This window comes from Mchenga conophoros, linkage group LG5 (assembly GCF_057382185.1).
Source record: "Mchenga conophoros isolate Kocher_MC1m ecotype Shallow Benthic linkage group LG5, M_conophoros_male_GT1.1, whole genome shotgun sequence".
In the NCBI taxonomy this organism is placed as follows: Eukaryota; Metazoa; Chordata; class Actinopteri; order Cichliformes; family Cichlidae; genus Mchenga; species Mchenga conophoros.
In genome coordinates, this window is record NC_140530.1 from 31,575,978 (window position 1) to 31,598,183 (window position 22,206).

Consider the following 22,206-nt stretch of genomic DNA (forward strand, 5'->3'; position numbering starts at 1 on the left):
TAAATAAAAGATGGCACTTAATTAGAGTTAGGGTGGGATTACTCGGCACTACGTCCCTGCAGATTAGACTTCAGAGAGACACCCTGGCCCTCAGCCTAGTGACAGGAGGAGCTTTGTGGAGCTGCAATCAAGAGCCCTCATCATGAATCTGCATTCCCACTATGAGGCACTACAAGCTTAGGTAGCCTTTGAAGTGTGAGAAGAGAAGGATTGGCACTCTGTCAGGCTGACTTGACCGACCAGTTTTTTAAAGCATTTTTCCACCTCTCCTGTATTTTGACCTCTTTGTCTCACTTTTCCGACTTTCTACTTCCACATTTTTCTAAGCTCGCACTGCAGTTCAGGTTATTCAGAGATTAGAGCGTGTTGTTTATTTTAATCACATCTAGCGCAGATATGTAAACAAGCAGCACCTGTATTCGTGCTATGCCAGTCTCGCAGTTATGGATGAATATAAAATAGCAGCCAGCTGGTTCTCCGTTTGATCTGTCCAATAACAAAGCCTGAGCTACCATCCCAGCTATTCCTCCTCAAGCCTGCATTAATGCAGGTTTTCTGGGAAATGTTTAAAAACACAGATGTCTCTGTGGTTATCATTCTAATTTAAATCATGATGAAAAAGCAGCAGCATTTCAGCAGGTTGCTTTGAGAGCATTGTGCACGTATGTGCTTGTTTGAACAATAAATATGTATTTCTTTCCTCTAAACAGTGGACACACCACTCTGACCGTGACTGGCACCAATCTGGATGTAGTTCAGGAACCACGCGTCAGAGTCAAATATGCTGGGCATGAATCTGTCAATGTGAGTGTAAAAACTGCTGATTTATAGTTATATTTAGTTTTTAAAAAGCATACGTCAATAAATTTACTCTAAATCTGTGATTTGTTATGATTGTATTTAGACAGATTCAGTGCTGTGGTATAATCATTTTTATAATGTGATTGAAGAGGAAGAGGTTTGGGGAGGAAAAAAGAAGTGAGAACAGGTTTACATAAAGGATCATTCCAAAAGAAGATTTAAAAAATGATATGGATGAACAACTCACTTTTGGAGGTGATTTATGGAGCTAATTCTGCTCGCCTGAACTGCTCAGGCAGGTCGCTCAAAGTGATTGATTGTCCTTTGGGAGCAAGTTTTCCACTTCTTACTAGTCATGGATTTGCTTTAGGACTGCACCTTGGCAGAAAAGATAACTATTGCAGAGATGCCAGAGAGAGAATGATGGCATTATTTGCTTGCACGAATGTAAGAGAAAACAAGGACCTTCAGTTTTTGTGTTTGATAAATTAGGGTGTTTTTATGTGGAACATGTTGTATGTGAGAAGTTTGCCCAGAGCCAATTAAATGATGTGTTAACGATGCCAGCCCAAATTTTCAGCCAGTCAATTAAAGCTGCATGTTCGACAGTGTTACTGGCAAAGCTGAGATCTGAAGGGATTAAAGTTGAACTTTAACCCGAAACGGCTGCTAGAAAAGGGTCACTGGTGAATTTAATGAGGGCAGCATCTTTATCACACATATCTCGAAAACATAACTGGAATTACTTGAAAATGTTAAGAATCACAAAAGCATTTAATTTACTTCAAATAGCTTTCTGTGCAAAACTAGATCTGACTAAAGCTAACTAGAAACTGGTGTCAAGCTGGTGAAATTTAAAGGGACAGCTCATTTTTAAAGGAGACTTTGAAGAAGTATAGGGGCGAAAAAGCCCACAGAATTTCACTCTCGTAATCGAGTGATTGGCTTAATATGAAACAGATTCTAGTAGATATTATTCTGTTAATATGCAAGTTGAATAGGATTTTAAAGGGTCTAACATCTGGATGTTCGAAATAACAGGATAGTTATTAGTAGTATAACATTTGGGCACGAAGTGAGACATCTGTTCAGATCTATTTAGCAAAAATGGTTCCTACATATATAAAAACTACAAGTGGTGCTTCATTAATTGCTGTACTTAATTTTCCTTTGAGGTTAAATGAATAATTACTGGAAGATATAAAACTTGTATATCATAATACGTACAGTCTGGCTGCTGTAATATTTCACTCACTACATTGTCAGGTTGTGGATAATGTGGTGTAACTTAAAAAACCTGATCTGATTCTTCTCCAGGTGTGCAAAGTTCTGAACACAACCACCATCAGCTGCTTCGCTCCATCTCTGAAGGTGGAGTACACCACAGACCATGAGACAGTGAAACATGTGGATGAGTTTGGATTTGTCTTCAACAATGTCCAAGCTCTGCTCACCTATAACAACACAAGCTTTGTCTACTACCCCAACCCTTACCTGGAGCCCCTCAGCCTTTCGGGTGTTTTGGAGCAGAAACCTGGAGCTCCCATCATACTCAAAGTAAGTTGATGGAGAGCTTCCCAGAAATGAGTCTAGTTTCAGTTCCCATTTCAGAGTAAGGCAAAACCTTAAAAACACTAAGTGGCTTTCATAACAGCATTTGTTTTATCTTCAGTACACATAACCTAATGTAATTCTATCCTTGTGCTCAGTGCTATAAATAGTCTGTTGCTTGATTCAGTGATCAAAAAAATCTTATCCCATTTGATCAGATTTTATTTCTTCCACACACATCAACCCCTCTGTTTCCCCATTAATTTTTATGCCTTTTTAATAAATAATTCAGACCACGGTGGACATAACTGCTGACTTTTTCTGTCTGATGTTCTTCTCCCTGTGAACTCAAATGCTTCCTGTCAAAGAACGGACAACACTTCTTTTGTACTTTTTAAAATAATTTTTTTTCTGCCTTACTTTTCTTCCCTTTACTTTCATGTGCCACTGCAAGGAAGTTAAATCTTTAGCTACGTTTGCCAAGAGAGAACAGCATGGCATATTGGTTTGTGTCTTGAAGTAATCTGCCTTTGTTAGCTAAAATAATTTAGCAGCTTTCTTGCAAAAAAAAATAAAAAATAGACTCTGTGGCAGTCCGCAGTGCAGTACAGAAACTGACAGAAAGCCTTCTTCGCAAGACAAAAGCCAAGGCAAAGGGATGTGATCAGTGCTGTTTGTTTTGTCTCTCAGCAAGAATATGCAAAAACTACCCAAGCTGAATTTCATAAAACTTGGTGGAAAGGTGCAGAATGGGGACCAGAAAAACCAATTAACTTTTGGTTCTTTGCAAACTTGCAAAGTAGCGCCTAGGCCCTGGCAGGTGATGTGCTCTGTGAATGCCCTTATAGCTGTTTACACTAACTCCACTGATACATAAACATTGAATGATGCTAAAGCATACTATTTTTCTGGTGAACAGTTGCTTGTCCTTGTCAAATAGTTCATGCACAGAATCATGTTTTTAATTGGATCTCTTAGATCAAACAAATATTGTTTTTTTTAAGATTCTCAGTACAGAGTTCAGGTTTAATGTTTGAGCTGTTTGGTCTTAAAATGTGAAATGTGCTTGATATATTTAAATTTTATATTATATGTTGCAGGGACGTAACCTGGTGCCATCTGCATCTGGTGGAGCTAGGCTCAACTACACGGTGCTGATCGGGGATACACCTTGTTCTCTTACTGTGTCGGACACTCAGTTACTCTGTGAGCCACCAAACCTCACCGGGCAACACAAAGTCCTGGTCAGTTTCAACTCTGTGCCTATCCGGCAATTCTCTGTCTGTCTGTCCATCTGTTTCCCTGTCTGCATGAATGTGGGTCACTCTCTGCAGGTCAGTGCTTGTCTGTATTTGTGGGTCATTGACAGGCTTTCACTTAGTTGTTGGCTTTCTGTCATTGTTTGTCACTCATGGTCTAGTAGGTTCCAAAGTAGCGAACATTGCCTTCTACAATTATTGACATGCACTCTTGCAAGTATTGACAGTAGAGCTATTAAAAGAAAAGTAAGTGTGTGTGCCTGGATATTAGTTTATTCAAAGGCAACTATACAGGCAAATCTTTAACATTTGATGTGATCATTTTATTTATTTATTTTTTGGCTTTGCCTTTTTTTGAACATGTTTTAAAGATTTTATTGAAAATCTTTAAATCTTTCAATTTTATCGTGCAATTATTCAGGTTCAAGTCGGCGGACTCCACATCTCTCCAGGAGAGGTTCACATCCGATCCGACAGCCTGCTCACCCTTCCTGCTATCCTCAGTATCACAGCTGGAGGAGGGCTGCTCCTCATCATCGTTGTAATAGTTCTGCTGGCCTACAGGCGGAAGTCACATGAGAATGACCTCACTTTGAAGCGCCTGCAGATGCAGATGGACAATCTGGAATCCAGAGTGGCTCTGGAGTGCAAAGAGGGTCAGTACGAACTAAAAGATAAAAATATCTTAAATCCGCTCAATCATATTCCCAAATTAACATGAAATGTATAATTGCATTATATTCTTTTAAAAGCTTATGTCAGAATTATGTGTACAAAATGATTTACAGTGCTGTGAAAAAGCATTTGCCCGCTTCCTGATTTCTTATTTTATTGCATATTTGTCACACATGTTTCAGATCACATGAGAGCTCAGATAACCTGAGATGTGAAAAACGTAATCCTCCCTCTTTGTTAAATCGTGAATTAGCTGTGATTAACCACATTTTGTGAAAAGCTGACTTCAATTTTACTAGCTACACTCAGCCTTGACAGGACTCTTTCTGACAAATTGAATGTGCTAAAAGATCACAAAAAGAAACACATCATGCCACAATCGAAAGAAAAATGAGAAACAGAGTCACTGACATCAGTCTAAAAAGGGTTACAAAAGCATTTCTAAGGCTTTGGGGCTCAACTGAACCAGAGTGAGAACATGGAAGAGCGCATTGATGACTTGTCCAAGAGGTCACAAAAGAACCCAGACAGCATGTAAAGACCTGCAGGCCTCTCTTGCCTCAGTTGAGGTCATTGATTAATGATTCAAAAATAAGAAAGAGACTGAGCAAAAATGGCATTCATAGGAGACCTCCAAGTTGAAAACCACTGACAACCAAAAAGAACAAAGACATATCTGCCAGAAAACATCCGGATGATCTCCAAAACTTTTAGGAAAATATTCTGTGGATAACTTTTTGCCCTTAAAAATGACTCATTTGAAAACTGCATTTTGTATTAACTCGGATCATCTTAGGCTAACAATAAAGCTTGTCTGATCTGAAACATGTAAATACGACAAATATGCATATAAAACAATATCCCATCTGCCCCCCGTCATATTTCTTTTCAAGATTTTCTTATTTAATCACTAGTGTACATATATTTATATTTATAGATACATATATATTTAGTCATCTTTTCTCTTTTACCACGTCTCTCTAATATTTTGCTCTTTACTATTTTTCTATTTATTTTTTTATTTTATTATATTTTATTATATTTTCTTCTACTGTACCATGCTGCTGAGTGACTGCTGCTTGTCAAACACATTTCATTGCAATGTTGACCCTGTGCTAACTTGCATATGACAAATAAAACTGAAAACTGAAACCTGAAAACCCCAAAAAACTAGGCATATGCTTTTTCACAGCACTATATAAGGTGGCTTAATTAAAAGATGAGCAAAATTATAGTTAATATTCAAGCTATAGATATCAAATTTCAAAGATGCAAATGTAAAAGTTTTTTATTTGGAATTACTGTCTTACACTACTAAAATGTTGGGCAAAACATTTTATACATGTGTCATGTGCAGCCTTTGCAGAACTACAGACTGACATCAATGAATTAACCAGTGATCTGGACAGAGCCGGCATTCCCTACTTGGATTATCGCACTTATGCCATGAGAGTTCTCTTCCCCGGTATAGATGATCATCCTGTCCTCAGAGAACTGGAGGTGAGGAACCTTTGAAGAAGAGGCTGCAACACTTGAATGCAGTGTCAACCATTTTTCTGACGTCTTGACCTTAAAGCTTCAGTATACTCCAAAAATAATTGCTACTGGCTTTTTGGCCAAAGCTGTCAAACTGTCTGTGAGAATATTCACATCAGTTTGAGGTCAAAAAGTTTTGGGCCGCTGCCCATAAAAAGCAAAAGAATATACCTGATTAAAATTTGACTGCACTCTATTTCAAGGTCACTTCCAGTGCTCCTGCTATTTTCACATCCCTGACCGGTAGGGCTGTTCAGACCACTTGAACTTGCACATTTGTAATGCCTGCTGAATCTGCTCCACTGTGTCAAAACACCAACCATGCAACTTGATTTCCATTTTCGGGAAGAGAATGGGAAGCAGTTTGAGTGGAGACTGTGGCTTTACAATTGACTGGTGCCACTCCTAACCTGGGGCGCCTTCTTCTAGCTTGGGCACTGTGGAGACCAAACTCACCACCAGTAATTATCCTTGACATAAAGGTTGAGTCAGTTTTGCAGAGAAATAGATTTTTGCTTTCGAGTTCGAGGTCCCTGCACATAAGTGGACAGAAAGGGACTTCAAGGAGGAAATCTACTGTAAAACAGCTGCAAAGCTGTCAATGGTGCAGACCTTCACAAGAAGTGTCCTTATAGCCAAATTTTATTAATGTTTTTAATTTGAGTTTTTGACTGCAGCTCATACTGGGAATTTTTTGCTTCCATTAATCTCTGAGCCTTCTACTGGGTTTGAAGTCATTTCTGTTTCTTAAAATGTATTTGAAAGAAGTGTTTTCATTATTGTCTCAAAGGATAGGCAAATTATTTAATTTTTGAGGCATTCTCTATTCAGTTTTTAAGAAAATCTGGAGAAAAAAAAGTATTTGGCTTTTAATTTTTTTGTGTAAAAAAAAAGAAGAAGAAGAAGAAGAAGCTTGGAATGTAAAGGTCAAGGCTGATGTTACCAATTAAAGATAGTTTAATCAAGATATTATTAGGGTACAAATTATAGCACTTCTTAAGAACCAATTAACTCTTTAGAAATCCTCTGATTGCACTTGACACATAACAAAGGTTCTTTATTTAGTGCAAAAAAGGTTTTTATTATTTTTTATATATTCCTTTAAATCTACACTTTTAAGGGTGGGGCAGTTCTCTACGCATTTGCATAACCTTCACTCACTTCTAGGCAAAGGCTTTAGCAACACCAGTAATTCTGGTTTGTACCGACCCTTTGAAGGGGAGAATTTCTACTCTGGTCTGTATTTCTGTTATAACTCATCCATGAGTGTGTACCATCTAATGAGCGCACTCACCTTTCTGTGTGTGCAAAAATGCATGATGCGTGCAGGTGCCAGGGAGCGGACAGGCGAATGTGGAGAAAGCCTTGAAGCAATTTGCTCAGCTGGTGAATAATAAGGTTTTCCTGCTGACATTCATACGTACACTGGAGCTGCAGCGCTCCTTCTCCATGCGTGACCGCGGCTACGTTGCCTCGCTCATCATGACCGCTCTGCAGGGACGGCTGGAGTACGCCACAGACATCCTGAAACATCTGCTCTCAGATCTTATAGAACGCAATCTGGAGAGCAAGAACCACCCCAAACTACTCCTCCGCAGGTAAGCAGAATCATTCACAGTGCTAAAACCCAATTAACAAAAAGCTGTGTAACATACCGAGTTATTTTTTGTCAGCTGAAAACTTTCATTTCCAGTTCTTTGGTAAAATGTAAGACGCATAAATTTAAGGTAAAACTGCAGGACAGAACAGAACTGAGCCACAGTCCTGTGGCTTTTGTGGACAAAGCAGAATTTAGATCTCTAATCAGATCTCAACTGTGCTTGCAGAAAAGAAGAAATCAGTTGTTCTCCAAAATGTTTAAAGAAAGTCCCTAAAAGCTAGACATGCAAGAAAGTCAGAAATTTGAAAAGCCCATTAAATTTCGGTTGGGAGGTCATGTCGGGTACATCATTCAGTTTCGCAACACTGGACTCCCTTTTTTCTCTGTGGTGAGAGGATTAAAACTAGAGATTTTTTCGGTCACAAACCCGACCAATTCTGATCAATGCTGCTTATCTTTTGGCATAGATAATTCCTTTGTGCATTGTTCTTTCCGGCCCAGTTGCTGCACTTCTGATGGTTGAATAACTAGGCCAGTAACGGGAAGCCCACCTTTGTACAGCTTTGTTTTGTGCAGCAGTGTGAAACATCCGCTATGAGTCTGAGAAACAGGATGCCTGAGCAGACAGGTGAAAGACAGGAGTGTTAAAAGTGATAGAGAGTGGGAGGGACTGGCAGAGGAGAAGAACCTAATGGGGAAGAGTGAGTGCAGCGGCAGCAGAGTTGTTGTCAGTCTGACTTATCTTCTGTGTGCCACTCATGAAACATTCAGCTGTAGCTCACATTTCTTTCCCCATCACCTCTCCTCTTCCTCCCTTCTCTCGCCTCTCTCCCTTTTTCCTCCACCTCTGGTTATCTGCCGATTGTTTTCCCAGTGCTGAGACCGGCCTACTGAATGTTTCATGAGGTCTTAAAAAAAGGGGTGGGGGGTGGGGGGGTTGCTCTCACAATCTGACGCACACTCATTAAATATAAGGATGAGTTCACATGGGAGCTAGTACAACAAGAACTTGTTAGCCCAAACATGCAGCTCTTGCGGAAGCACTCTAAAGTTTAATGGGACGCCGTCAACAGTTGATTCAGTGCAGGTTAAGATTGAAATCTGGGTAAGAACAAAAGAAAAGTGCGACAGGTTTAGGACACGGAATTTGTAGCTAAAATGCTGTAGGCCTTGGATCGGATTTAAAAATTGCCACAGAAATATTTTTTTTTACATATTTAGTTAGAATATATGACAGTAAATCATAAATTTTTTACCCATGTGGACTCATATAAAGTAGCTAAGTGCAGACACTGCAAGGAAGAAACAGAGTGACTCAAAGTGGCCTTCAAACCTGTCTCTAAGCAGTGACCCAAAAATGCTGGGCACTAGCAGCACTTAACCCAAAGTCTGCTGGAGTCCTTCGAGATCAAGCGGCTATATCATCAGAACTCTCCTTGTTAAATTTTTCTTTGGTTTCAACAATGCCAGGCTCGTCTACGTCTTAAATTATAAAGAATACTCAGACCACTCCAGCTCTCAGAGGGGTGCCTTTGCTAATAAATGAGTACACTCTCTCTTTGTCTTACAGAACAGAGTCAGTGGCAGAGAAGATGCTGACAAACTGGTTTGCTTTCTTGCTCCACAAATTTCTCAAGGTAAAACGAAATCCTTCTCACATCTCACTGCTAAGATGGTGAGAGCTACTATGGTTTCGCTTAAAGTTATTTGCATTGATTCTGAAATAGACTGCTGTGCATGTTTGTGTTGCGGCTGTGATTTTAAATGCCTAATATCGATGTGTTCTAACAACACCCTGGAAGGATAATGGTTACCTGCGAGGTCAAACATGTCTCCAGCTTTGTATAAAAGCTCAATTTTATTATGTTTGATGTGTCATGCTCCAGTTACTCAGTCTCATCACCTCTGCTGATGAATACTGATTTCCATCCTTCCCTTCACTACTTTTTTTATGTCTTCTTTTCCTTTCTCCCACCTTTCAACCTAATCCCTGGGTTCTTTTCCAAAACAAAGGAGTGTGCTGGCGAGCCTCTCTTCATGCTGTTCTGTGCCATCAAACAGCAAATGGAGAAAGGACCCATAGACTCCATCACAGGAGAGGCACGCTATTCCCTGAGTGAAGACAAACTCATCCGCCAGCAGATTGAATACAAGACGCTGGTGAGTCACAAAGACATGGATAGAGAGAGAGAAACAAAAAACTCTCTACCTTTTGTCTGCTTTAATTTTTGCACATCTCTTGGCAAAGTGCCTTGACAGATCCCCAGAAATGTTGAATATGCCAAGGCTGTGGTTATAATTTGATGATTGCTTTGAATGTTTGCATACCTCTGATAAAATGAAATAAACATTCTTGCATAGCCAGATGCCCATTTCGTTAAGCTTAAAATTCGACAAAACATTTTCGAAATTCCATTTTTAAAGCGGTTCACACACTTGCCTCAAAACCCCATACAACAAATATCCTTTTTAATCAAATACTGTTTCCACTGGACATCGTTCACCCAAATTAGTGAAAAAAAAGTATTATATTAGCTACCTTTACAATTACAAATATTAGACTGAGTCTATATAAGCTTAACCGTCATGTGCTAAACCAGTACATTCACGAGGTAAGACTACCTGGATAATGCAACATGTCTCTTTCTTTTACATTTCTTTTGAAATGAAGCCAGCTGGGTTCCTCCAGCGCCCCATCAGAATAGGTTCCCCCTCAGGCTTTAGCTGCATGGCAGAGCCAGCCAGCGACAGAATGACACCTCTCTGATCGCCATGTCGGAGATTCTGAGAGTCTGTGTCTCATTACTTGTTTAATGCCCCTGCCAGAGCTGCACAAGCACATCCTGGAGGTGTGAAATTACATTTCTGGCCAAGATGCTCTCCACCAGGACAGTTTGGTGAAGAGCAGGTAATGAAAGGACTTCCGTATCAATCAACACATTTCTCTCTGCCTCCTTCCTTTTCTTCCCCCTTCTCTCTATCCTGGATCTCCAGACGCTGAGCTGTGTGAACCCCGACAATGAGAACAGCCCAGAAATCCCTGTCAAGGTGCTCAACTGTGACACCATTACCCAGGTAAAGGAGAAGATCCTGGATGCAGTGTACAAGAACATGCCGTACTCACAGCGGCCACGGGCTACAGACATGGATCTAGGTGAGGCTGCACAGAGTGCAATCCCATTGTGAAGGAATAATTTCAGTACAGTAATTGTGTTATATATTTTGGGGCAAAACTAAGATTGCACTATTTCTGTGGCACATCACATGTGGAATAATGACAGCTGGGGAAAACAGAGCAGAAATCGAGCGTGCCAAATGACAATATACCAAATACCAAATATGACATCTAGAAAGGGCTCCACATCAGTTTCGTCAAGACTCCCCCCCCACCCCCCCTTACCTGTTTACAGCCCTAATCAGAACAACACTCTAACACTGACGTTAAACCGTTCTGACAGTGCACCTACACCTAGGCTTACGCCCACAACATGTCATCCAATACCGAATGACTCGGCACAAATCCAACTGACATGCACCTTCAAAGGCAGTAAATAAGATAACTTGTAGGTAGTGGCTGATCGTGCTTTGGGCTTGTAGTGTTATACCCTAAGGGGCTTTTCCAGGCTAGGGATTTGGAGAGGATCAGTTTCTCTTTGTTGCTTTGGGCAGCTTAAAGCTCTGTGAAGACACTGTCATTTTTATTTTGTTCACAGAATCACAATCACTTTAATTGTCAAGTAGAAATGCACAGGAAGCTGTCTTGGTGACACTTTGGTTGCTACACTTGACAACTTGCAGAGTTTCAAAGAATAAAATATAGTGCGAAAGGATAACATGACCTCAACTGCAGCGCCAAGGGGCAGACAAATGATCGACATTTGACAATATGTAACTGTCAAAAACTTGGGATACCAACATTCCTCAAAGTGCCATATGTCACACATTTATTATTGATTGTATTTTCCTACAGAGTGGCGGCAGGGCAGAACAGCTCGTGTGGTTCTGCAGGATGAGGACATCACAACAAAGATAGAGAGCGACTGGAAGAGACTCAACACCCTCATGCACTACCAGGTCTGTTAATAACAATCATACCACGACTACAAGTAAAAACTGATTTTTGAGTTTATGAATAATTCAGTTATTTGCGCCCATTACAGTGTCTTATAATCAAGGTGATATGCTAAAACTTGCTTGTTTCTCCGACCAACGGTAGAGTATATAAAACGGATTCTAATCAGATAACCCACATCTGAAATGAATGACTTATTACAACAGCAGAATATAGTTAGACTTTGGCGTTCAGACTCCACTCTCCAAAGTTAAGTGATGTGTAAATATATGGATTGGTAAAGGGGAAGAGGGTCAGCAATTTAGCACAGAGATAGATGGGAATTTTTGCAGCTTAAGCAGACCACCAAAGTGGGAGGCAGCTTGGTTTATAATACAGAGTGAGGCATGTGTATGTCCTAGTGTTCCCCAAAGCATACAAGCCTGGGACAGGGAGAGAAGCAGTAAGAAAACATAAAAAAGCATCAATGCATATCATGTCAACATATATTACAATGATTTTGGCAAATGCTGCATGAATAGAAGGATGTGGGGTGGGGGTGGGTTGTAAAGCAGCTTACAGAAGGATAGCAACAAAAAAAATCCTACCTTATAAAATAATGGATGAGTAGCCGGGTATCATTCGAGCAATCAGCTGGTGTCGGCTGTCACTGAGATCAACTGTTATCAGCTTATTTGCTGGGATATTGGGTTTGGAGATTGACTTTATATCCAGCCTGAACCAATACTAAGTGCAATAAAAGCAAAAGCAAAAAAAAAACCCTCACATGTGAAAAAAGACGGCGGAAATGTTTGACATTTTAGTGACTCAAACATTTTTAAAATTAACGTCTGTCGACTGACGCTTTACTTCAGCTCTAATTACCTCAAAGCTTGTAAAAAACGATTGCAATTTTATACCTGGAAAGTCTGAATTTTTCAGACGGATTACTCAGTTGCTCACTAGATATTGTTGATGAAGGGCAAAGTATTACTCATTTACATTCATCTCACTCACCTCATCACTGCCTACATTTTTTTCCAACCTCGTGGTCACAAACACACTTAGTCAACCAAACATGCACTTGTGTGCCCGTCTCTTTACAACACTTTTTTTTCCTTCCCAGCTCATAAATGCGACTACACAGGTCACTAACCTCAGATGAGTCATCCTGTTCCTTTGTCAGTCAAATGTTCATCTACACTGTCAGCTTTGGGCCAACTGTACCATGCACAGAGAAAACATACTTTTCTAAAAACACAGAGACCAGTAAAGACAAAGAAAAGCCACATTTTCTGCACTAAAAGTATGTTTTGAGAGGAGAGAATGCATTCTGTCTTATCTCTAGAGGAGATAAACAATTTAGCTCTTTCATTTTTAATCTTTCGACTAGCTAGGAAATGCATGTTTTGTCGCTAAGCTGAATTTGGTATTCGCTATAATGCAGCTTTTGCAGAATAGTGCAAAGCTAAGTCTGAATGTGGAATTTCTCTCATACTGCGGATAACCGGTCTTCATCATAGCTCATAGAGCAGAGCTACAATATTCAGCATTTCCCCAGTGCTGTTCCACAGACAGGATCTAGGACACTAGAAAAAAGTGCCTGTATTGTTATGTGAAAACATTTAGCAGTCTATTACATAAATATTTCACTTTACTTACATGCTGCAAAAGATTAAGCTAAGTTACCATGAGCATCACTGGAGGGCAATGTTGAGTTAAGTATTGATGTGAGAGTTTAGAAAAAACCTTTCATGCATTTAGTTATGATCATCACCTACTTAAATAAGAAAGGACCTGAACTCAACTACAAATACAGAAAGGGCTGCAAATACTACACCTCCAAATATATGATATAGAAAGGCACAGTGTAGCAACGGTAAAAGTGTTTCCTGGGGCTGCAGAAACATCATGGTTGGAATTACTTTGGTTTACAACACAATGCATGTCTTTGCTGAATCCATCAATTTTTTAGTTTGGTCATTGTTTGGGCTACTTGCAGAGTATTTCTTTATTTGGGTGTTTGTAGCATCTGCAGTGTGTTGAGTTCTCCTGCAATTTATATTTGGTACAGTAATATAAAGCTGTTCCAGTAGATGCTGTGCTGCCTTTTATTTTCATCTATCTGATGATAGTGGATTTTTACAGGAGACTGCAGTTGAACTAAAAGCCTGTCTTTTATAAATTTACAAAGCCCACAGAGGACATTCAAAACCTTTCCATCATAATTCTGAAAATCCTTGGCTCTTGGTTTGAAGCTCAAAAAATATTTGGAATTCCTGCCATGATTACTTTTGACCAACAGCTGCTAGCAAAAAATTCACAAGGCTCTACCTTTGTTTTTCAGGTATCTGATCGCTGTGTGGTGGCCTTGGTGCCCAAACAGATGTCCTCTTTCAACATTCCTTCTTCAGCCAGCTTCCCACGCAGTATCAGCAGATATGGTTAGTACTGCTTAGGAAATTCAAATACTTAATATTCATCCACCTCACAGTAGTGATGCACCATCTGTTTCTGTCACTTATCAATCTGCTGTAAAGCACATTAGTTGACACTGTTAGAAGGCATGTTAAATAAAGGAAGCATGATAGTCTAGAAAAAATATTCAAGAAATATTCTGCATTTACAAAAGCAAATCAAGTATGTTGTTTATTAGGTTTTATATATAAGCTGACATGGAACTGTCTTTTCACTTCACGTTTCTATACAGTAGGTATAACACAAGCTGACCTGATCTTAACGTCAATAAAATCATGCACTTTACATAAATGTTTGTCGTTGGGTTTAATATATTCCTTTTAAAAACACAAGAACTTCAAGCGATGCCACGCTGTAAGTCGAAAAGCTGAAAACACAAAACACTTAGTGGCAGAAAGCGAGAACCATAGAAACCATCTCTTTAATGAATGAGTGTATGTCTGCATCATTACTATGATGACCGATGAAATAATGACAGCACCTGATTATACAGTCAAAACACACACAGCCCACCTGCTCACTTCCAGATTACAACGAAGACTGTCAACCACTTATTTAGACCTGAGAAATCAATGTGACGTTCTCTTTGTTTGTGCTCCAGTCTAATAGAGTGATTATCAGATATATAATGTACATTTACAAACTGAAATATTTTAGGAATTGTGCATTTTTCTTTATCATCTATTCTTTAACCATCTAGGTGTGGATGTATCGTTCCGTTCCACCCCCACCAGCCCTGACAGCCCCCACTCCCGTGTGCCTATGCTGACCCCCGACCTGGAGAGTGGTGTCAAAGTTTGGCACTTAGTCAAGAACCATGACCACGGGGACCAGAAAGAGGGCGAGCGAGGCAGCAAGATGGTGTCTGAGATTTACCTGACACGGCTACTAGCAACAAAGGTACCACATAACACATGCTGCAAACTGTGGTAACGGTGAATAGAAAAAAACAAACATGGAGAAAACATTTGTACTCGGAGGCCTTTATTTGGTGATTTTGAAGTTTTCATGACCACTCAAAGTCCTTTGCACCACAGGAAAAGTGACACATCCATTCCTAGAGAAATTAACTAATTAACTTAATGTAGATGTCTGTGGTAGGAAACGTCATCATTTGTAAAAACAACAAACAAAATATTCACAAAAAACAGAGCAAATCTCCATTCTGTTACTTTTCAGGGAACGCTGCAGAAGTTTGTGGACGATTTATTTGAGACCCTGTTCAGCACTGTGTGTCGAGGCACTGCTCTGCCTCTCGCAATTAAATACATGTTTGACTTCCTGGATGAGCAGGCTGACAGACATGGCATCCATGACATGGACGTCCGCCACACATGGAAGAGCAACTGGTGAGAAAGATTTTTGATTTCTCATAGTGCTGTTGTCTACTTACAGCCTAAGAAAAGAAACTTTTCAGCAGCACTTTTAGCTTGTTACAGAAATAGCTTTCTGTAACAATCGTAATATATTTTCATGTTCTAGCCACAGTCTTACACAACTGTTAAGATTATCTTATCAAATATTTTTTTTCTGTTTTGTTTTTTAGAATTGTATAGTATTGTTTTGATTGTATAGTAAAGTATAGAGTTGTTAAATTTTGTAGGTCATCTGGTTTTATCTTGTATGGGTCAATGGCTCTCAAGGAAGCAACTCCTATTTCTGGGAACAATCTGTAATTCCAAATTATCTTTCAGTAGTCTTCTAATCTCCATGTTTTGAAAAGAAAAAGTCACTAAAAGGATGATTAAAAGGACATTTCATGATTTCCTTTTGCAAAATAGCCTTGCACAGCCTAAAATATATATTTTTTTACGTTTCTGTATAGCCGCTATTCTCAATAGCCGCTCTCATTCACTTTCCTCCATTAATTTGACAGCATCTGAATGGGGCGGCTGCAACGCTAAATTAGTACCCAGGTCACTTTTCAGTAAAAGCTGTGATGACAGGCTTTCTAGGTGTGAGCTAGTAATATTTACTCTTAATCACTTTTAACAGAAGACCAGTCTGAATGCATGCAGTCACATTAATGGATAAGCACACGGAGCTTTAAGAAGCACTTGCTTTTTCTCCATTCTGTGTGGCTACCATTGATATGTCTGAATGAAGCCATTAGGAACGTAAAAGTGACATACTTCTGGATGACAAAATGCAGTCACTTTAACAGATTAATGAAGCCAGCAGTGTTATCAGTTTTCTCTGAAAAGTGCTCATTTGATTCTCCCCCCCCCCAGCCTTCCCCTCCGCTTCTGGGTAAATGTGATCAAGAATCCCCAGTTTGTGTTTGACATCCATAAAAGTAGCATCACAGACGCCTGTTTGTCTGTGGTGGCCCAAACCTTCATGGACTCTTGCTCAACATCCGAACATCGTCTGGGAAAAGACTCTCCCTCCACCAAACTACTCTACGCCAAGGACATACCACATTACAAAAGCTGGGTAGAAAGGTGTGTATGTGCAGGCTTTTTTATAATTATGTTAAAATTATGTTTTGTATACGGTAGATAAGTATATTTATAGGCAGCTTTTAGGCCTAAATGTTTTCAGGTAAAATGCTGCATATTATAAACTGGAATTTATCAGTGTGAATTTTAAAAAGTAAATAAGATATGGAAGAAACACCCTTCAACCATGTTAAGAATGTTGACATTGCATTCTTTGTCCACTTGTCGGCCACTCTAAAACTGTGATGTATTGGAATATTGGATTTTTAAATCATCAATATCTTTATCACTATCCTGTATTGATCAGGCACTAACTTGGGAGCATTGACAGACATCCAGCTCCTCACCAGAACGTTGGTTGCCATTGGTTTCATCAGCAATACTATGTTTTGTCAGAACCACCACATTTATTAATTTACTCTCACATACACAGAGCGCCTTTCATGACTCTGTAAGTTTTATCACACCACAGTTCCATATCTTTTACACCTTTGCCATATAAAGCAATAGAGTTGCAACCTTTGTTAATGCAACTCTAGGGACCCATTAGAAAGTCTAGCTAGATCTTCAATGGTGCCTTTACGAGCATGACAAAAAATCCGTCTTTAAATGAAATAATTGTTCTTTAAGTAATAATAATAATCTCACTCATTTGTTAATTATCATATTAGTAAAAGATCAAGGTCAGGTCTTCATCATTCGCCGACATTTTTTAATTCAGTAGTTGCAATAAAAATATGTAGAAACAATGAAATGAGTTGTGCACTGCATGTAAAATTAAACTTCTTCGATGCATGCAGCAAGGCAGGGCATTCTTTATATACACATGCGATTGCTCAGAGTTATGAGTCCAGATGGGTTTTTGTTGAAACCTTTAATGATGAACATAATCTTCCTAAGGCTCTTGCTGAGGCTCAGTTTGTGTATCTGCATATGGAAATAAAAAGCGTGTTCGTTTATTTTTGAATACATTGTCTGCATTACTACATGACTAAACGCATGAGTAACGCTTTCCTTGTTTTCTATGCTGCTACACCTCTGATTTACAGGTTCCCGTGTCGAAGCATATTCTTTTCAAAACAGACCGATTCCATGTGAGAAGAAAAGCTATGGTATGCATCACTGTGCCCTCCACACTGACAGTGCGTGTGTGTGTGTGTGCGTGCGTCTCCTCTCAGGTACTATGCTGACATCAACCGCCTGCCTGCCATCAGTGATCAGGATATGAATGCCTATCTGGCTGAACAGGCTCGCCTTCACTCCAGTGAGTTCAATGTGCTCAGTGCCCTCCATGAGATCTACGCATATGTCAGCAAATACAGCCAAGAGGTGAGGCCCAGTCAATACACTTTAAACCAGTAATGTGCACCACATGTTTTTGCAGTATTACCAATTGAAGTTATCAATTTTGGAAGTGAAAGCAGCCATAATTAATCATTTATTTATTTATAAATAGCAGTGTCTTGATTCCATTGCATTGAACTTCCAGAGAGTTATAAGCCAACTCTTCAATTTTCTGCAGTTTGGGACACTTTAACGTCTCTCCTGCCATTGTTTGATTTTAGGAATCTGACTTCTTTTAGCCAATACTTTCTTTTATTGTCATTTATTTTAGCAGCTAAAGGGGCAGATAATTCCCTCAAAAATGGAGACAAAAGTAGAGTAATTACTGGAGTTAAATTTGTCAGCTGGACACAAATACATCTCTTAATACACGCCAGTCTTGTTCTGTGAATGCTGGGTGTGCGGACAGGCAACTGTTTGCTAACAACTTACCAAAACACGGTTTTAATTTTGAGCCCTCGTAAAGGTCATGGCTGATTGCAGAAATCAAACGGGCAAAAAACAAAACAGACTGTGTCGAATTTAATGAATTCATTTTGTGATAATATGCTGGGTGATTTTCAATTAACCAATAAAAGAATTACTGAGAATGCCGCTAACAATTTCCAGGAACACGAAGTGTGTCTTCAAATTGCTTCTGTTGTCAGCTAAAAGTGCAAAACTAATTTATGCGACAAACTATATATACATAGTAAGGTAACAAGGATTGAGTGAAACTTATTAGCGTTGAGTCCGCGGTCAAACATAAGTAATGCATTCAGAACAAAGACGGAAACAACACAATCATAAACAAAAATTAAATAAAATCTAAAACAAAATCTGACCCCATGACATAACGCGTGCGTGCTAATTTACTACAGCTGACCGGTGACATGCTTTGTGTCCTTATGGCCTATATCTCTGTGTGTTTTAGATCATTGAGGCACTGGAGCAGGATGAACAGGCCCAAAAGCAGAAGCTGGCGTATAAAGTGGAGCAGATCATCTCAGCTTTGTCCACAGAGAGCTGAGAAACACACACGATCCTAAATACTTCCATATACACACATAAACACATTCTGTATGCACACATGATACACAGACACCAAAATATACCATAACAGGGGAATTATAAACACATATGCCTCTCAGATGTGGAAATCAACCGACTTCTGGTATGCATGTGCGGATATATTAAATCACACATACACACAAACTGTTGTGCACAGAGAGACTGCAGTTTTAATGGACCTACTGTATACAAACTGACAGTTACACGTGGATAAATACACGGGTACAAATGTACATACGCAAACCACAGCACACATCAAACAGCAGAACGTCCCAAAGCAAGACTTTTGAATCCAATGTCATTTTTCAGAAGAAATTCCAAAAGGCAAACATCCAACTTCTAAAACACTACTATAGAGGGAGAGAGAAGGAGGATTTAGGCCATCACGGCTGCTGAATTTTCCGCCAATTCTTGTCCGCTGGGTAATGGTTTGCCTTTGTAGTCGGTGGTTATACTAAGTGTGTGTGTGGCATGGCTCTGAAGAGAACACCACTTAATAAAGAATGACTCAACTTGAAAAGTCACTGGAGGAGCTCAAAGACAGGAGCCAATTTAATGGGACAAGACTCAAAGTTCTTTTTATATGTCAAACATGAAGGACACTTATTCGCACTACATATCACAAACTTGGAGTGACATCGCCATTTGTTGCCATTCGGAGCAGAGATGTGCATCTTGCACCAAGTCTTTTTTCTGGGTTTTTAAAGGCTTAAGAGAGAGAACACTTAGGATTTCAGCAAAATTACTTTTTATTTTGCTGCTTGAGGATTTCCATCATATGTGACATCATAAAACATCATATATTTTTTTCATTTAATGATGATTGTCTGAACTACTGGGTTTTGAAAGAAGTATACAACAGATTTGTCGCTTATAGGTTTAGGGTCTGGCTGTTTAATAATCCAACACCAAGACATCATTACTTTCCAATTTGAAATATGTGTAGATATTTTCAGACCCAATCCCTGGCTCTTCGTGCCAAATATAATATATCTCATGTTTCATTCATATTAAACGCTCCTGTAGAAGCTATTAATAATACATGCCATTGTACGGAAAAGATCCCATTTGAGATAGGACATTTTTTTTTACAGTGATGATCAATAGACCAGTAATTCAGCCATTCAGAGATAAGTGGGGACCAAATTGAACTGCAGTAGAAAGCATGATTAATGATGCTATAAGCCTGAAAGTGGATCAGATTAGCCTAACCTGGCCAACAGCACCCACCCTTCCAGTCTCATCAGTCATTGTTTACATTTAGCGTGATACTTGAAATGCACTCGGTGTACAAGATACCAAGAACACCTGCAGCTCCTGTCAAGTAATCTGGTCAAACTAGATTAGATAAAGGCCTTGATGCTTTTTTGATTTACCAAATGAATCCACTTTGAGCATAATGTGGAAACTAAATGCAGGTTAAAAGCTGAAGTCTGATTTTTTCACCTTCAAAACAGGCGATCTGGATCGGGATTCAGCTCAGTGTAAAGCAGGTGCTCTTATATTTCTTAAACAGAGTGGATATATGATTAACGGTATATGTGACTGGTCCAGCAGTGGGTTCTTGTAAAGTCTGTTTGTTGCTTCACAGCACTAGTGACGCTTTATATCCTTACTGTTTTCGTGCTTTAACGTAGAATTCACGTTTTATTCCAGTTTTATTTTGCATTCCAGTGTACACTTTACCTGATTGCTCGTTGTCCCCCCCTGCTCCTGTAGTTATAGTGCCATATCTAAACTTTAAAATAATTATCTAAACTTCAGCATAACTGTAAAAAAAAAAGAAAAAAAAAAGAAAAAAAAATCTGCGACATCACGACTACTTCACAGTTTTAGTTCTGATTGGTTGTTTCACCAATTTACAATGAGGAAACAAATGCCTTTTTATGCTTGAGGCTTCTTATAAAGTCTCTGGAAGTATTACTGCTATCTTCTTAACATTTCCGTACCAATGTAGTTCATTTATCCCCCACAAGACCTTGAATCATGTTATCTACAAGAACAAGATGAACTACGATAAATAATAAGTACATTTCCTGTTAAATGTTGAAATATGACAGAATTCATCAGTTTCATGTGTGGTTTGATGATGATAATTTATAAATGTGTTGTGCAATAAACTGTCAGATGTTTAAGCTGTAATGTTTTTTTAAACTATATATTACTGTATAAATACTGTACATAAAAAACACTCCTATTTTGCAAGCAAAAGATTCACTTTGTACTGTTGTTATACATTAAATGCGCAGCTAATGAAAATGATTTTTGCATTTTTGTCTAATTTGTGGTGACATTTCTTTTTAAAATAATCAGGCTGAACATGATTATTCATTTTCTCTGTATTAAAAGGGTACTACATCCCAAGTCCTGGCTGTAATAGGTCAAATATTGTCTTTATTTAAGAACATTTAACTAAACTTCTTTGCCTTTCATCGTACTTCATTATACATAGTTTACAGTTCTGCATTTTTAACCACATGAAACATCAGAATCATCATAATGTGACTTACTTAATTTGCACAGTGCTTTTTTTTCTCTGACAAAATACTGCTGATGGTAGAGGTGAAGTCATTTTTAACCCAATCAAAACTCTGCCACACATAACTGGATAATCTATTTTTATGGTATTAGTGGACCATTAGCATTCCACTTTAATAATTAAACTTATTGACTTTTCATGGGAAGGCTTTGCAAGACGGTGATGTCACAGGGATAAACTCAAATCCCACAAGAACATACATCATTCATCCTTTTTAGTGTTTGACCCACAAGCAGATAATATTAGCCCTCCAGCAAAGTCTCAAAATATTTTTAAATAGGGTTTTTAATACGTGTTTTACTAGATTTGCTTCTTAATGAAAGCCATTATTTAGTAAAAGAGTACCTATTTCAACACTAGCACAATGTTATTATTTTAAATATCGTATTATTTATAAGCCTATAACCATGATTGAAATTTTTAGTCATGCAATCAGAATACCATTTTAAAAAGATAGTTAATTTTTTGTTGAATTTAAATGCTCATGGTTGTGTTGCTTTACAGTGTTCCACAGGAAGAGGGTGTTGTATTTCCAGACCCAACAAAGGTAAAGCCTACTTCACAAATCAGCAAAGACCTGTAGAGTAATGGCCTCCAGCTGGAATATTTTCCCTGGAACTAGAAAACAAATGTGAGGAGAATGATCAAGTAATGATAATGCTGTTCCTTCCCCTTTTTGAATTAATCAAGAAGCAATGCCGTTTCAGGGAGTCTGAACTACTGCCATGAGCCAAAAACAGCCAATCATCACTCTATGAGCTCAAGACTCTAATGTAACTTTACTAAAGTACAGTTTGTACTACCGTGATTGTGGTGATGTAGTACGGCATGTGACAAGCATATATGAAGTTTGTGAGTCTTTGCTATAAGCATTGTTCATG

At 38.8% G+C, this 22,206-nt stretch overlaps 1 protein-coding gene across 1 annotated transcript in view; it reads left to right on the forward strand.

Moving 5' to 3' along the window:
- The window catches only part of LOC146574877 (plexin-A2-like), an 85,212-nt gene extending 64,049 nt beyond the window's left edge, over window positions 1-21,163 (forward strand). The window contains exons 17-32 of the mRNA XM_085274906.1: window positions 711-804; window positions 2,119-2,358; window positions 3,453-3,596; window positions 4,033-4,267; window positions 5,644-5,786; window positions 7,152-7,420; window positions 8,993-9,059; window positions 9,436-9,582; window positions 10,417-10,576; window positions 11,393-11,496; window positions 13,821-13,917; window positions 14,652-14,851; window positions 15,131-15,300; window positions 16,183-16,395; window positions 17,571-17,721; window positions 18,650-21,163. Of these exons, the coding sequence (XP_085131032.1) occupies window positions 711-804; window positions 2,119-2,358; window positions 3,453-3,596; window positions 4,033-4,267; window positions 5,644-5,786; window positions 7,152-7,420; window positions 8,993-9,059; window positions 9,436-9,582; window positions 10,417-10,576; window positions 11,393-11,496; window positions 13,821-13,917; window positions 14,652-14,851; window positions 15,131-15,300; window positions 16,183-16,395; window positions 17,571-17,721; window positions 18,650-18,745 (2,530 nt within the window). The 3' untranslated portion in view covers window positions 18,746-21,163. The remainder of the gene's footprint in view (window positions 1-710; window positions 805-2,118; window positions 2,359-3,452; window positions 3,597-4,032; window positions 4,268-5,643; window positions 5,787-7,151; window positions 7,421-8,992; window positions 9,060-9,435; window positions 9,583-10,416; window positions 10,577-11,392; window positions 11,497-13,820; window positions 13,918-14,651; window positions 14,852-15,130; window positions 15,301-16,182; window positions 16,396-17,570; window positions 17,722-18,649) is intronic.
- Window positions 21,164-22,206: the final 1,043 nt, after the last annotated feature.